At 39.0% G+C, this 17,143-nt stretch overlaps 1 protein-coding gene across 1 annotated transcript; it reads right to left on the reverse strand.

The window, feature by feature from the left end:
• LOC120768424 (glutamate receptor ionotropic, kainate 2) lies at positions 1-16,121 on the reverse strand. Its single transcript, XM_040095106.1, has 14 exons — positions 15,980-16,121; positions 11,658-11,807; positions 9,719-9,781; positions 9,278-9,484; positions 4,954-5,171; positions 4,730-4,879; positions 4,419-4,601; positions 4,086-4,348; positions 3,841-4,018; positions 3,555-3,778; positions 1,126-1,263; positions 634-1,064; positions 313-572; positions 1-249 (listed from the first exon to the last, which is right to left on the reverse strand). Exons 1-14 carry the CDS (start codon positions 16,074-16,076, stop codon positions 1-3), a joined length of 2,811 nt encoding a protein of 936 aa, XP_039951040.1. The 5' UTR covers positions 16,077-16,121.
• Positions 16,122-17,143: the final 1,022 nt, after the last annotated feature.

Here is a 17,143-nt window from a genome sequence, read left to right on the forward strand (position 1 = left end):
TTAGTCATAGTAACGGCGACTGAGTACACTGCGTTCACGCTCACGTTCACGTGTCTTCGATTTAGTACGCCGTGAACGACCACTCACACGACTGTGAGAACGAGAGTGTGAACGATCAAACGAACGTTTCGAAGAGGAATTCGATGAAATTGAAGACTTTGTACTCTCCGAAATAATCGCAGGCTTTTTAGTTATCCAAAACTTTAACACAAAGCACAGTTCGGCCTTAAAAGCTTGCCATGGTGTAGTCTGGGAAAAAAATATTTCATTAATTTCATTAATCACAATGGTTGTGTATGTCTACGCTGCTACCTTTTCATTCACGGCAACCGTTTGCACATTCCACAAAAACTCGCAGCATCCTATAATGAAAGAGACCACCACACCGGCGCCGAGCACCAGAAACACACCACTCAATTCGATAATAGAGAGCTCATCACCATCGGCTTCATCTTCACTTGGACATTCGGGTTTAACGGTCGGAGTCCACCAGCGATGCTTTAAATTGTAAAGTTCACCCTTCTCGCTGAGTTGCAGCAAAGAAACGCTCAAATTGGAACGATACTCAGCACCTGTTGGTATAAAGTTTTTCAACTGAATCAATCAATATCAAAAATTCATTGGTTACATTACCTAATGGTACCGCTAAAGCGTAATGCTTCTCACTAAATTGACTACCAACTTGTTTTAGATGACAATCCCGTTCAATATTGTACGACAATGTTGTCGTTTCCATGAGAAAAGCATAACTGCCATTACCTTTACGTACACGGTCGACACCTTCCTTATTACTCGATGTGAAGGCTGATGGCTTGAAGCTGATCATTTGATTCCATGCTCTCTTGTATTCAGTCTCATTCGATTCGGAAAAGAAAACCGATGTACTGCCACCAGCTAAAGTGCCATACTTAACCTTATCCTGATCGATAAGACTCTCAAGACTGTCAAATTCGCTCGGCAGCTTATTGTTTGTTAGCGACGCAGCCAAATTGGCGATATAAGCATTGACCATCATCAGTGTGAAGAACCACCACATACTGCTGAGTATGCGCATCGGTGGGCCTCTGTAGAGAGCAAAACTATTTTTGAGTACTATTTTTTTGGAATTTAATGTGTGTTACTCACTTCGGTAGTATGTCGCAACCTTGTTGCATAATAGAACCAATCATCAACCAAAAAGAGTTTGAATTATTCCATATATTTTCGAGTTCTTCGGGATCGGAATCAGCTGGATTCGGATTCGTCCACTCATGATGTGAGAAACTGGAAAAATACATTGCAATTTGAACATTTAATTAAGAAATGTTGCTCCAAAGCTAAAGTTATCTTCCTTTAATTATATGCTTAATAACAGAAAACTGTTTTACCACAATAGACAGATATCACGATAAATAGAGGTGATGTCAGGAACGGTACCAGAGTCAACTTTAGATTTAAAATTGAAATGCCAGACTACTATAGCATACAACTGCCATACCAACTGACCGATCCAACTCCAGCCCTTGTAGGCTTTCAACTTTTTTATTTGACAAAGTATCGTCACGAAATTCGTCATAGATCATTATCTTAGGCATCGCTACAGTCTCCGAATATTTTGTTCGAATCGGACCGTTCTAGCATATAGTTGGCATATAAACTTACAGACCAAAATCGAGACTTACAGACCAAAATCGAGTTTAAGATCTTTGAATACCCTTTTATGCTATGAAAAATGTACTTGTAACCTTGTGGCTTGTGTGATAATTTCGAAAATGAATTAGTAGTTTTCGTGGATTGTTCGAGGGCACGTCGTTGACGAGTCGACCTGCAACTACTAAAAACTTAATTCAGCGAGTTCTATTCTGACTGATAGAAAGAATCGTATTGCTCCAAGTTTTCATTTATTTTTGACTGCTATAGGAATCTTAATGGGTCATTGCAGCAATATATTTCGATCTGGAGGAAATGGGTAAAGAGCATATTTTCAACGCAACTTTTGAAAGAAATAGAATTATGAGGAACCTTGTCGGATTTAAGACTTAATAAGTCATTGGTCTAACTTATGACTAAGCCGAATATCAAAAAAAAAGCAAAAAAGGCATCGATTGCCGTGCGCCGCTGTAGAGAAGCAATTCGCAAAACGGTGGGTGCTCTCACTGAAAGGGGTACTCTGACTCCACTACACCACAGCCAAGCCCATTATTTTCTAAGGAATCTTTATGTGCGGAAGGGCTCTAGAAAAGACCATACTTGCAAAAAAACTCGACGACGTTTAACGGGCGGCGCTCGTCAGCATGTGTGGTGCACCAATGTCCACTCCAACCATGGCAGTTAACACCATCTTGCACATATTGACCGTAGACATCGTTGGAGAGTTTATGGCTGCGAAAATTGCTATCAGACTCAGAGAGTCTGAGTTCCTACAAGAACACGTGTCTGAACACTCGCTTTCCAATCCTCATTCACTTTGACTTCTTACCGGAACATCTGGATAATGGAGTCGCCAAACCGAACTCAGGCGGCTCCATCTCTACCCATATACTGGCAAGGGAGTTGTGGGTGTGAAGAAGCCGTTGGAGGAGAGGGGCAGCGAGCTTCTTTACGGATGAGTCAAAGCTTGGTGGGAGAGTTAGTGGAGAGGTTTACTATTAGGAGCTCTTTACCAACTCCAGCAGTGTCTTTCAAGCCGAGGTTGTAGTCATTAAAATAGCAGTAGATTTACTGGGGCGGAGTGCAGCCTCCTTCAGAGAAATGATCATCCACTCAGATAGAAGAGCGGCCATCTAGCCTTGAACTCATTAACAGTGCATTCAGGGCTGGTCAAAGAGTGCCTAACCTCGCTATCAATAGCATCGAGTGTATTTGTAATAAGATTGGTATGAGTGCCAGACCACAGTAGAATCGCAGGAGACTGTAAAGCTAGCAAGAAAGGGCACCTCACCATTGGTACATGTGCTATCGCAAAAGCCTTTTGGCCCAAAATCGATCGCAAGAGATCTGCTGATCTCTTTGGTCTCTGTAAGGCTAGCCACTCCCTAGCTTTGGCGTCCACACAGTAAGGCTAAGAATCCTACCAGACGTCACATGCAGAAGCTGTGAAAACAACTTAAGCGGCCTTCTTGATCAACTCGCGTTCGGGAGGTCAAGACTTGAGACACTTGGGAGCGCAGACATACCACGGAACTGGCGGGAATGGAAATTAAACGCCTGTGTATATGTTTATTTTCTACGAAGCGTTTTACAAGTTTATAAGTTCGAACACAGCAGTTCTTCTTTTCTATGGGCTCACAAAGGACTACGTATAGTAGTGCACGTGCGATCTTTTATCAGCCATCTAACCCAACTTATGACTAATGATCAAGGGTTTTTGTGGAGCTCTTAAAGGATTTTCTAATCATTTAACGCCACTTTGTAAGGCGTTCGTTATTTGCTGTTGTCGGTACCTATCCTCGAAACATTTTGAAGAATTATTACGATTAAGAGATTTTTTGGAAAAGAGTTACGCGTAAATTTTGAAGTTTAGCTTTACTGCCTGCAACGGAACTCACAAGTTTCTCTTTAGCACTAGAACTTACCGCGCTAATATTACAAACAGCAACGTCATAATCAGCTGTGTCAACATCAAATAGTACCACACCTCTTCGGCGAAGGGTTCCAAAAATGCAAATTCATTCTTAGCTGCCGGTGGTCTTTTATAATACAGTATGCTAATACCCAATTGCATGAAAGGCACCGTAAAATCCACTACCTGCCGACGTGCCTGAGTAATTGTTATATCAGAGATAGCAATTTGTGCTTGCTGAAAATCGAAAAAATTTATTTATTACATCTCATAATTACAAACACAAAAGAACTCATTACATGATCAATTAAACGCCGTATCATGCCATCCCACTCGCCTGTATCCGGATTCAGCTTTCCTGTACGACTTTCAATTAAGAATTCATATTCGAAATCCATTATATCTGCGAGTTTTTGTATCAAATCCACTGCATAGCCTTCGTATCGCTCCATACCACGCAAATTTTCATAATCCTCTCTAAAAAGTTATTCGGAAACAATATTTTTTTTCGATGCAACAATGCAGTCGATCGGACAAAACTCACTTCAACATGAAATAGGGCGCCTCGAAGCGTGTCGTCACTATAAACTTTTTACGCTCTAATGAGAAATCGGGCGTATTTGAAGAACTACCGGTGCCAAATTGAATCGAAGTTGGCGGTGAGATTGTGCCATCCGACTTCCAAACAGCTAAGATTTCATTGGTGGTGGGTTTGTAGATCTCCAAGTTGAATTGTGTGCGTTGACCGTTTTCGTCGATTTTAAGATTTTCCGTTTTAAAGGGCGGTTCAACGTCATCTTCGGAGATCTGTAAACAAATTAAGAGATATGTGTATGTATAAATATGAAAAAATCAATTAACAATAACCTCGACTTACAGACTTCATTTCGCGCACAATTTGGCGACCAATATACCAGGGCCGACCGAACTCAAACTCGCAACGCCTTTGTGGTTCCGCATATGACCTTGCTTTGGTAATTACATTTCTAGCGGCATTCGCAAATAACACGACAGCGTCGTACATTAATACCGGTAATAAGATTTGATTTTGAAAGATTTTCTGTAAATATTTTGAGAAAATTTTTAAGGTTATATTTTCCGCATTCTATTCGTAAATACTTTCAATTGAGATCAGAACTCAGTATCTAGGTACTTAAGTACTGAGCTAATATTTTTAAACATGCTCACATCGATTGGCCGTAAGCGCATCTTCTTTCGCCGAAAAGGATTCTCATCGACTAATTTTAATCTCACAGAGGTTATATTCGCCCTGTAACTGGAATCATACAAGCTTTGCAATGGCGAGTTGTGCGTATTTAAGTGAGACAAAAACAAGTACTAAAAAACAAAAAAATGTAATGAAACATAAGGTTCAGTTATGAATACATATATGTATGTATACGGAAGTATACCTTAAACGAACCCAACATCTTGAATTCCTTTGCAATCAACACCAAGTCTTTCAGCGAATCCGCCTCGCAATCGAGTATGATTTTATTTTCATGTAAGGTCTCACTAATCTCTTTCCAAAGTACACGTAAATCACTTTTATAATCCTCAATGTAACGAATCTTTATTTGTTCACTATCCAAGGGATTGATATTCATGAGATCTTGTAGGCGAGCGAGTCCTAGAAAATAAGTGATGGTAAGCTTTCTAATAAGTATTCATATGTAAAAATGTGCTTATAATGGGTTGTCAAAAAAGTCTTGCGGTATTTTTATTGACTTTTTTTTTATTGAAATTGAAATGAATTTTTTATGACTCATGCCCAGCTCTTGACCGATGCTACGGCTGCTATTATGCCGGTCTGTTTCGACCAATTCAGCGATTTTATCGCAATTTTCGATGACAGGCCTTCCGGAGCGTGGCGCATCTTCGACCATCTCTACACCAGAACGAAAACGTTGAAACCATCGTTGTGCGGTGGAAATGGAAACTGTATCGGGTCCATAAACTGCACAAATTTTATTGGCGGCTTGAGATGCATTTTTGCCTTTATTGCAGTAGTATTGTAAAATATGCCGTATTTCTCTTTTTTTTGCTCCATGTTTGCGACGCTATAACTCACGAACGACTTAAAAGAAACGAAACGAAAATACCGCAAGACTTTTTTTGACAACCTATTATCAAATAAAATTCAATTAACCACAATTCCAGACAGGCCATTAATTCAATTAGCAAAATATTTACGCTTGCAGTATTAGAGAAAAAATTTTAATTGACTCAATATGTTCGCAAAACTATCTATAAAATGAAATAACATAACAATGAAAGTCCAATAATCAACATACATATACATATGATTCGATCTATAACTACATAACAGGTCAACTGAAAAGTCGCGCTCTAACCTTCAAAAGGCGCGGCCTAACAAATCACACAGGCCGAACAAAATACCAGCAGAAATCCTGAAAATAATCGCTGCACAACAATCGGCTGTACTATTGAATATGTACAACGTCTACCTCGAAGCCGGAGTATTCCCTGAACCCTGGAAAATGCAACGGCTGGTACTAATCAGTAAGGGAAAAGAAGATCCCAATTCGCCATCAGCATACCACATATTATGCATGCTTGACTTAACGGGATAGCTCTATGAATATTTAAGTAAACCCAGCCTCGCGGCTATCAACGAAGCTAAAGGACTCTCCCCTAGACAACACGTTTTTAAACCCGGCAGATCAACTCTGTTAGCTATAAAATGTGTCAGAGAAAGTGTAGAGCCGCACAGCGTAGATGGCATAAATACAAAAAAATAGTGTTGCTGGTGACTTTAAATGTCCGAAAAGCCTTCAGCATCGCTAGATGGGTGGATATGATCGAGGCTCTCGAAAAAATCTTTAAACCCCCTACAATCTCAGAGCTGTGGAAAAACTTTAGTAATAGAAAACTGCTGTACCAAACATCAGGACAGATTGCGGTCACGTCGGGTGCAGCACAAGAATTCATTCTAGGCGCAGAGTTGTGAACATCAGCTACGACGCTATACTTAAACTTGAACGGACGATTCGTACTTAATCGGCTCCGCGGACAACATTGCAGCAGTACTTACAGTACAAAACACAAAAGACGCGCTAGCACAAGTCCAGCACGCCGCAGGAAAGAGAAAGCTTCTAATGCCAACCATAGTCAGCGGAATATTAAAAGGAGATGAGGTCTAGGCAGATATACTTAAAAAGGAAAACCGGCAAAAGATAGTGGCCAAGTGGCGGTGAGAAAAAAGCTGCGGGATCTAAAGAAAACATCCGAAAATAACAAGAGCGCAAAAGAACAAATAAAGAAAGATACAATAACAACGTAGCAAGGAAGATGGGTGATAGAGAGTCACGGCATATGGACGACCTGACTAATGAAGACCTGAACTTATAGACTAGCCGTAACTTCGGAGAAGTCGACTTTTACACAACTCAGCTATTACCCGTTCACGGAAACTTTAAAAAATATCTCACAGAATGGTAAACGTCGAAGAGCTGTCATACCTACACAACGATTGGAAAGAAGACAACGCTGAACACACATTATTTGAAAACCTGGTTGGCCAAATAAATTTAATCAATGTCATGCTGTAGAGTAAAGCAAACTAAAGAACTATCCAGAAATGCGCAACAAAAGCGGGACCTGGTCTCAGTTGCGCAAATGTAAATCTCTGGAAAAGAAAATTGAAACGCCGCCCTGAAGTAATGCAAACGCGGATCCAGGGTGGTTGACGGTTCCTTAGATACCGTTGCTGTGACTTTGCCGCGCGAGCTCAGTTTTGACCTAAAAAAACGTGGTTGTTGATTATTCGGACCAGTTTTTGGAGATATTCGGGAAGAGGTTTTCCATCGTTTTGTAACAATTTTGTCGAATGAAGAGGTGAACGCATAAAATCGGCGAACTTTGGTGCCAATTTCTCAATAGAGGTTGATGGCACGTTTTTAGCACGTCTCGGCATGCTTTGAGCTTCTTGCACCACTTAAAAGCGTGTTTTTCTTCACACCTTTAGTATAAAGTAAACCTCTTCCGAAAGTCATCGAAAATGAGGAACTGGTGGCATTACTCGATGAAGATTATTGGCAACACGCAAAAAGGGCTCTCAGAATATTTGAGAGACACGCAACCATTTCAGAGCGTTAAAAAGCAGCCGCATTCATGTCAAAACAATGAAATCAGGCGCCATATGAATCGAAGCCAAGATACGTTGAAAGACGATTTCGCATGTAAGAAATACTGATTTAAAAACGTAATTTAATATATCGCTTCCACTTTTTTGCTCTTTATTCAATGATTTATAAAAAGTGTTACGGTGATCTAGACGACAACTTCATGGGGGGTATTACGAAGTTGTCGTAGAAGCCTCCCTCCTTATTTGCGAAGACAGCCACTTTTCACAAGCCTCTTTTGATGTTCAACCATGGACAGGAACAAGTGGTAATCACTTAGTAATCATCACTCACTATGTCCGGGCTATATGGTGGATGCGATAAAACCTCCCTTCCGAGCTCCGGTAGCTTCTGACGAGTTCAATCCCACCAAACACACAGCAAAACCTTCCTGGCCGTCAATCCCGGCTTGGCTACTGTTTGGGACGATTCACCGGTCTTCGACCACAATCGTTTTCGCTTGATGTTATCGTATGTAATCCATTTTTCGTCGCCAGTTATCATCCGCTTCAAAAATGGGTCGAGTTCGTTCCGTTTCAATTAGCATATCGCAGGCTTTGTTTCGGTGCAGAAGGTTATTTTGCGTCAAATCATGCGATATCCAAAAGTCAAGCTTGTTTGTGTATCCAGCTTTCTTCAGATGGTTTAAAATGGTTTGGTGACTAACTCCCATATTCTGGGCGATGTCACGAGACTCCACATGCCGATTTAACTCGATGTTTTCCATGATTTGATCGGTATTCGTCGGCTGACTAATCCATGGTGTCGTTTTCACCCGCTCTGAATCGTCGAAACCATTACTCCGCAGTTCGAAGTGAAAGAGTACCATCCCCCAAAACACTATTAATCTCACGGAACGTTTCTCTAGCTGATTTGCCATTAACGAAGGAAAACTTTAGAATAGCGCGAATTTCGGCGTTAGTGAACTCCATGTTTACACGTCTATAACTGTTGAACGCAATATCCAAACTAATCATGCATAGCGTCGTTTTATCGTTTTATAGGTTATGTGAAGACCTTTCAAAGATGTATAGTATTGATAGATACGAGCTCTGTAGAGCTTGATACATAGCCGCGAAATTCAAAAGACAAAAAGGCGGAAGGGAGATATTTGACAACCTAATATATTTTGCATCGATTTGTGACTACTGATAAAAAATCATATGAGAAATCTCACCACTCAGGTAAATCAACGGTAAACCCACATATGCATGACGTCAAGGCAATGCTCACTATTAAGTGTGATAAGAAGTAATGAATGCCAACCCTACCAACTACACAACATCCCAAATCTCCCTTCTAACTCACATTTGTGTCGTTCGATGCAGAACGTGCTCACTGAAATACGGTTCACATCAGAACAGAGCTTGATTGGCCAAGATCGTCAAGCCAGCGCAGTTCTTTTCATTAGTTAGTAATTAACAGCCTATTGTCGCTCTTTTTAGTTAGTTAGCGATATTATTAATAATTCTTAATTTAGTCAATTAGTAATTTTTCTATATTTATATCGTTTTTTTTTACATTCAATTATGAAATAACCTAAATGATGTTCCTGTTTGAATATTGAATTCTGTTATTTCAGTTTACTCACCAATCTTCGTTTCATAAACAAGCGTAAATTGCTGCCACTCATAATTGTATTTAATTATGCTGTAGTAAGCCTTTGAGATCATCGATACTGACGGTGCCACATTGATGGTCATTCGGTTATTAAGGCGATCTTGAGTTGGCGACTCAATTCTCCAGTCGAATTTCATGTGCGGTATACCGGTGGCGTTGGCTATAACCGCAACGATATCTAGGAGATGGACGAAAATTTTGTAAATAAGCGAAATCACTCGGAAATTACTTAATTTCAGCCAGTTTCTGATTACTGTACACAAGCAATTTAATTATCTTTCCAAAATGCACTGCAACAAACTAGACGCAATTTTATTGCTGAGGTTGCTCGCAAGTCCTCCATTGTGTATGTACATATGTATGTGTGGTATGTAAATTTATCATATTTTTCGTCGTATTTTACAACACTCACCAGTAGACGTCTTTGAACTTGGTCCGAAAATAGCAACAACGCCATCTGAAATCAGTTCACATGCTGAAATATTTGGAAGAGACACATATGTCAGTGATTTTAATTTTATGTGAAATTAAAAAAAAAACGGAATTTTAATAAAAATGCTCTTAGAACATTTCAACTAAAATTGTTGCCTCTAATAATGAAATAAATCTGGGTTTTTTAAAATATTGAATAAACATCTAAATATGAAAGGTATCTGAGGTACTTTTTTCAAAAGCTTTTTTTGACAGATCTCGCTTGAGTCATGTAAAGTTGTCATTTAATTTTCGTTCAGTATTGTTTGACATTTCATCATGGAAAGACTTACGCCTGAACAACGTTTTCATATCGTTCAACTTTATTACGAAAACTCACGTTCTGTAAAGAATGTGTTTCGCCGAGTTACGTTTTCTGTCATCTGACGACGCAACTCGCGTTTCGCTCAACTTATGGTCAACATAATCGGCCTACTGAGCGTACTATTCGCAACACCAACACCCATCTTAAGACCCAGCATTCATTATTTGATAATGTTCGATTGAATAGATCACGTTCCGCACACAGTGAAGAAAATGTAGTAGCCGTAGCTGAGAGTAGACACGAAGATCATGGAGAGTCGTTTCGGCGCTGTAACTTGGACTGACTTATGGAACGATTTGGTGCATTTTACGTCGAGATCTTAAAAAGCATACAATACACAGCTTGTGCAAGAACTGAAGCCGCTCGACCTTCCCAAGCGATATCGCTTCCCTCTATGGACTCTTGAAAAAAGATTCGACGTTTTCAAGCCAAATCTTGTTCAGCCATGAGGCACATTTCTGGCTCAATAGGTATGTAAACAAGCAAAATTGCCGCCTTTGGGACGAAGAAAACCTGAAGAGATGCAAGAGCTGCCATTTCATTAAAAAAACAACGGTGTGGTGTGGTTTGTGGGCCGGTGGAATCATCGGCCAATATTTCTTCAAAAACGATGACGGTGAATACGTAACCGCGTATTTGATGCTTGAAATTGAAGCCACTTCCCACACATCGTATCAACCAAAGTATTTATTGAGAGAAGACTTCTGTGAGCAGAAGTAAGAAATTTCACGTTTTGGGCCGGTCGATTGGCCGAGATCGTGTGATAACACACCATTAGACTTTCTCCTGTGGGGATATGTAAAGTCTAAAGTCTACGCGGAGGCGTCAATCGTCTCAGGTTAATCTACGTAGACTTGTCTTGGCATAATCTTACAAAAAATAATGCAGTTTTTTCCAATGAATTTATCATCCTTCTAAATGCGACAATTTTGTTTATTAAAGTATCCATTCAACCATTTATTGCTGAATAAAAATTTCTTGTGAAAATCGTGTTTGGTGGCCATTTCGTTTAAGGTTCATTCGCTAAACGTGCGACGAGCTTGATGGTCGTTAGACTTCAATGCTGTCACGAGCTGGATTTTGTAAGCTTGCAAACCAAGATCCATCCGCAGTTTTTTCATAAATTGATGGCTATTTGGATATTTTTCGATACTCTACTCCACAGCAGCAATGGTGCGCATTGTACGGCTTCTCTGACGTTGTACATTATCCACGAGGTCAACGTGGTACGATACCGATCCATGGTTACGCGAATTACAGACTCTGCTGGCGTTTATTGAACACAGCGACCAAAGGTTGTTATGCAGACTGCCATATGACAAACCAAACAAAGTACGGGCCATGTAACAGCTGTTAAAGACACCAACTCCGAAAAGAGTATTGCCTCATTGAAAACCACGTGTAAGAAAATCACCGGTTATTAAGGTGATAACACGTTAGTTAAAACTTTTGTACTTTATTTAGACGAAACTGACATTTATGAGTAATTATCTTGGTTTTTAGTTAGTTCTACAATTTTTTTATTATCTAGTTATTATTTTATTAATATACTCACTTAACTGCTGCAATATGAAGCTATCATCGCTGGGTACAAAACGTTTTATCAGCTGAAAACTTAAGCCAAACAATTTGTTATTATTTATCTCAAGGAATGCCTCATCAAAGCTCAATTCAATTTCGTATTCATCGCGAAAGAAGAGTACACCTGAAACAGCAAGAAATTGAGGTGAGTAAGGTAATATTAGGTTTTCTGCTTTGAGGAAACACTAAAATGAATAAACATCCAGATAAAAACAGATTCTATATCGTAAAATATATAGTTCAATTTTATACCGAGGTGAATGACTCTGAGAAGTAATGAAGAAAAATTACTAAAAAGAGGATTGTTTTTTTGTTGTCTCTCTTTGCCCAGATACATATGTACATCTAGAGACACATCAATTTTTTTTAGGTTTTTCCTATGCAACCTGTTGCTTGATGGGGTGCTAAGAAGACAACAACCAAAAGCCATGAAATTAATCGCACTTTATAGTGGTGGAAGTGGATAAACACCTGGATGACCTACGGAGCTAATGCAATGAGTGCATAAACGAACTGCGCCAATGTTTTAGAACTGGCTGAATACAAGACAGAGCTCTAGTACTAGAACGTAGATGAAGGAATATCTCTCAACATAGCGGAATTTGGGATTCATTCACAGCCACAAAGAAAATATGATAGTAATACTAAACTCAAGGCGCAAATTTAAGGTGCACCTAGAATACTCTTCAGGCAAGCCGACCAAAATCCTGAGCCAAAAAAGTGGAGTTAGTCAAACGCTTTACAATGTGTCAACAATTATAGCTATCCTCACTCAAACGACGGTCCACCCATAGACAGATCGTGAATAGACATTAAATAAGTCCAGTGAGAAATTAAAACCCATCAGTAAAGCGGCAGCGTTAATCATGACCAAACTGAGATATACGGAGCATATTAAGCGTCCGTCAGGCTGTATCGTAGAGTGGGCATAAGTGTCTTACCATTTTTACGAAGTAATACTTAATCAGATAGTTCCGTAAGAGAGACTTGAGGTATCCGGCTTTCAATGCCTCACCATACTTAAAACAAAACAAATAAAAGATTAAGTTAGGTTAGTCCGGTAGGCCAATGAGTCACGCATAGCCCAGTTTTGTTCCCTTGCCTTTGCGATACCACATGAAGCACAGTTACTAGGTATTAGGTGACCTCAGATGCTTACAGCGTAGTCTTGCACAAGAGATGCTCCTTTGTTTCCCTGATGCCTAAACATTTCCTGCAGTCTTCTCGCTATGCCAACCGCATTCTGCGGGCATGTGTCGCCACCAAAAATAATGATTTGAATCAGTAGAAAACAGCCTCTACTAGGTATCATATATGAGAGTGAAAGAAAATTATGAAAGCCGTCCAAATTTTAACAGAACCGGATCGACTTTATGATATATATATTTTTTTAATAATATACAAATTCATTATAGTGATTCTGCAAAATATCTTGGACTCGATATAAATCGATTAATTTGGAAAATCATATTAACAGCTTGACAAAGAAACTCAATATAAAAACAAAGAAATGTTACTGGCTGCTTGAGAGAAAAACGCAGCTTAGTTTGCAGAACTAAGTTCAACTTTACAAGGATATTTTAAAGCCTGTATGGACATATGCTAACCAATACCATATGTTGAAAATCTTCAATAGTTTACATCAAAATCTTTATAAAAAATAAATAAGATGTAAGCTGAAATAGTTTAAGGGAATAGTCCGCTCTAAGTAAAAGCATCTCTCTCTACAAGTTTGTTTTTGATTCATCGTAACAGGTCAACTGAAAAGTCCCCGGCCCACACATAGATGGTGCTACCAATAGAATTAAATACATATGATTTTTAGTTAACCCATACTTTCAAAAGGTGCAAGTAGTATTTGACAGGATCATTAATTTGTGAATTATATCATTTTTAGTGAAGTAACTTTAGTTATTGTGAAAAAATTTATAGAAAAGATGTTGATAAAATACTACCACTTTGAATGGGAAAATACAGTTGAAGAAAAACCTAAGCTTGATGATGAGTTTGCGGACACTGTCCCAGCAAAATCAACCACAAAGGGGTCGTATGTTAAGCTTAGACGTGGTGAAATGAGCACCGAAGATGTTGAACACAGTGGACGCCCAAAAGAGGTTGTTAACGACGAAAATATCAAAAAAATCCACAAAATAATTTTGGATGAGCGTTAAGTGAAGTTGGCCAAGTTAACAGGTATTCTGAAGATATAAACTAACATCATCATAACATCATATCATTCACGAATTTTTGGATATGAGAAAGCTTTCTGCAAAGTTGGTGCCGCGCGAGCTCACTTTTAACAAAAAACAATGACGAGTTGATGATTTGGAGATGCTCAATTATAATAAACTCGAGCTTTTGCGTTGAAATGTGACAAGCGATGCAACATGGTCCAACATTTTTTCCGGAAGTCCGATCGACAGTGATGCGGATGGACTGCACACGACGAACCCACTCCAAAGCGTCGAAAAACACAACAGTCGGCTAGCAAGACATCTACATTCAGGATGTGCTTGGTACAATTTTTATTGACTGTCTTATTGGATCTTTTGAAGGACGAAATCGCCGAAAAATGGCCGTATTTGAAGACAGTGGAAGTGTTTTTTCACCAAGACAATACACCGTGTCACAAGTCAGTGAAGACGGTGGCAAAAATACATGTATTGGGATACGAATTGCTTCCGCATCCACCGTATTCTCCACATTTGGCCACCAGCGACTATCTGCTGTTCTCAGATCTCAATGCTCGTCGAATGGAGAGTTTATCTCCGAAACTGAGACCTATTTTGAAGTAAAGGACGGATGGTACCACAAATGGTAAAAAGTTAAAGGGTTGCTATAATTAGTGTATCAACCTTGAAGACAACTACATTGTGACAAAAATTCACCCGGAAATTGTAATTAAATTCCCCGAGTAAATGATATTCAAAAAAATGTATTTTGCTAAGTTGGTCGAACTATTCTTAATTACTATGCCAAATATGAGCGCGATCAGTCAAACAGTTTGTTTACAGCAGCTGATTAAGTCGGTTCTTCTCAGAAGTGCATTGCGATTTTTACAATGGATAAAAAACATCGAACAAAAAATTTGTCTAAAATGGTTGTATAACGTAACACCGACAAACAAAATATCGAAATTTAGAGTTCCGACAGTCAAAATACCGACAAATCAAAACACCAACAAATCACAATACCGACAAATCAAGAAAAGGTGGCATTGTTTGTTCGATGCCCTGCGGCTTTCGGCCACGCTCAAGATCATAACCCTTGGTCAGTAGAATTATATTTCTGTGCTTCGATAGAAATAAGGGCGGACAAGGTAAAATATTTTTCACATGTCGGCATTTTGGTTAGTCGGTCTTTTGATTTGTCGGTATTTTGAGGTGTTGGCGATTTGAACTTCGGTATTTTAGGTGTATCCCGTCTCAAATTTTGTATTTATAACAAAATTTCGTGTGCGAAATCGTTGCGAATATTCAGTTTCATCGAAAACGCAAGCCTACGAGTGAGAAAAAGTTTTCAAAGACGGTCTAGATATCGTTGGAGACATGATTCGTTCTGAACGAGCTTCGATCTCTTCAACTGATGAAAATATTAAAAAAGTGAAGGAGATGCTGCTTTTTTCAAATCGTCAGGCAAGTGTTAGAGAAATGGCAAGAGAGCTCGACATCTCTTGCGAGTCCGTTCGAATGATATTAGTGGATATTTTGGGTATGAAACGCGACGCTGCTCGACTCGTCTAAGCTGATTTTTTTTCAAAAAGAGTACGATTGTAATCAAATTTAAAGCCAAAAACGCAATGAATACCATCGATCAACCACCGTGTTCACCAGATTTGGCTTCATGTGACTTTTTCTTGTTCGAAAAACTTAGATCACCGCTCCTTGGAAACCTTTATCAGTTGATCGAAGAGATAAAACCAAATTCACTGAAGGAGCTGAAGGTCATCTAAAGAATTGCTTATTAAAAGTGTTTCGAGGACTGGAAGAATAGTTGTTATAAATGTATTACATCCGGTGGGATTGCTTTGAAGGCGACAAAATAAATATGCAAGAGATGCGTTTCATTTACAATTTTCGGATACGTTTTGCCAAAAAAATGCCCTTTATTATGGTAGACGCGGAGACTTTTCAATTGACCTGTTACTTGCTAACCGTGAAACTTTTTTTTATGATTGATCTGTATAATTTCCAGAATTTTGATTAATTTGCATAATTTTACAATCCAAGCGCAATATTAAAAAAACATTTTTAAAAAGATATTCATTGTAAATCAGTCTTCGCTCAGCTTCATTACCAACTTTCACTTCAATATCGCCATTATTGGTGTATTCATGCGTTAGCTTAACGGCGATCAGCAATAACAATGGCACGAAAATGTTGCTAAAACGCATTTTTCTTAAGCGTTTAATGACGTTTTACCATTAACCGTTATTTAGTTAGACATTCATAAAGTATGCTAGCAATTTACATAAGCACTTTTATGAATATTTTGTATTTACTTCGAACACATGTTTTTTTTAACGCTTCCACTAATTTTTTCCACAAAAATATTACGTAAAATAAATTAATTGCAATTTTATAAAATATTTATTTATTTATTTTTCGGTATTCCATTTATTTTTGGGCGACTTTTTCACTTCACTTCACATTACTTATTGCCAACGCGGTCGCGACCGTCACCGCCTCCATACGAAAACACACTCGAAATATTTTCGAATTTGTACCAGCCAGCATCCAGTCGTGGAAGAAATTTAGCGCACACTGAGCATGGCGACGACAAGGAAATGTGCACATACACACATACATACATACATAAATATGTTAAGCGCATACACACACACATAACGGCACAGTAAGTATTTCATAACTTCAGATCTCCCACTTTGCGGCCAATGCCGCCGCGGCGACTGCTACGCTGCTGTCTCTTCGAAATTTCAGGCTGAGAGCGCAACAAGAAAATAGTAATTATTAAAAATAAGCATTTTCTTTATAAAACAAAAGTATATATTCTATTCATTAAAAAATGTGTGCTTCCTGCCATTAGCGCTGTACGCTTTCACAATGGCTTTGCTGCTTGTCATTATTGCTGTTGTTGCTGTCAAAATGCCGCACGACGTGTTTGTTGTTGTTGACTGTCGGTATGGTTTTTTTTCACGGGCTTGTCGCTTTGCTTCGTAGCAATAAATATTTGTTTATATTTGTTATGTTTGTGTGTGTGTGTGCGTGTGTGTGTGTGTAGAAACATAAAAATACAAACAACAACAAGTAAATATGGATGCACTTAAATTCATACCGGACAATGTTGATATTTTGGAAAAGCCGCAACGCGCACCACCACCGATCCGCGCACGGTTTTGGCCTCCAAACATACCCACACACACTCATACATACTGTCCGTTACAGAGTATGTGACATACACGTCCCCCACTTGAACGCGATCATCAGCACTCGTTTCCAG

The sequence above is a fragment of the Bactrocera tryoni genome, chromosome 2 (genome assembly GCF_016617805.1).
Source record: "Bactrocera tryoni isolate S06 chromosome 2, CSIRO_BtryS06_freeze2, whole genome shotgun sequence".
Lineage (NCBI taxonomy): Eukaryota > Metazoa > Arthropoda > Insecta > Diptera > Tephritidae > Bactrocera > Bactrocera tryoni.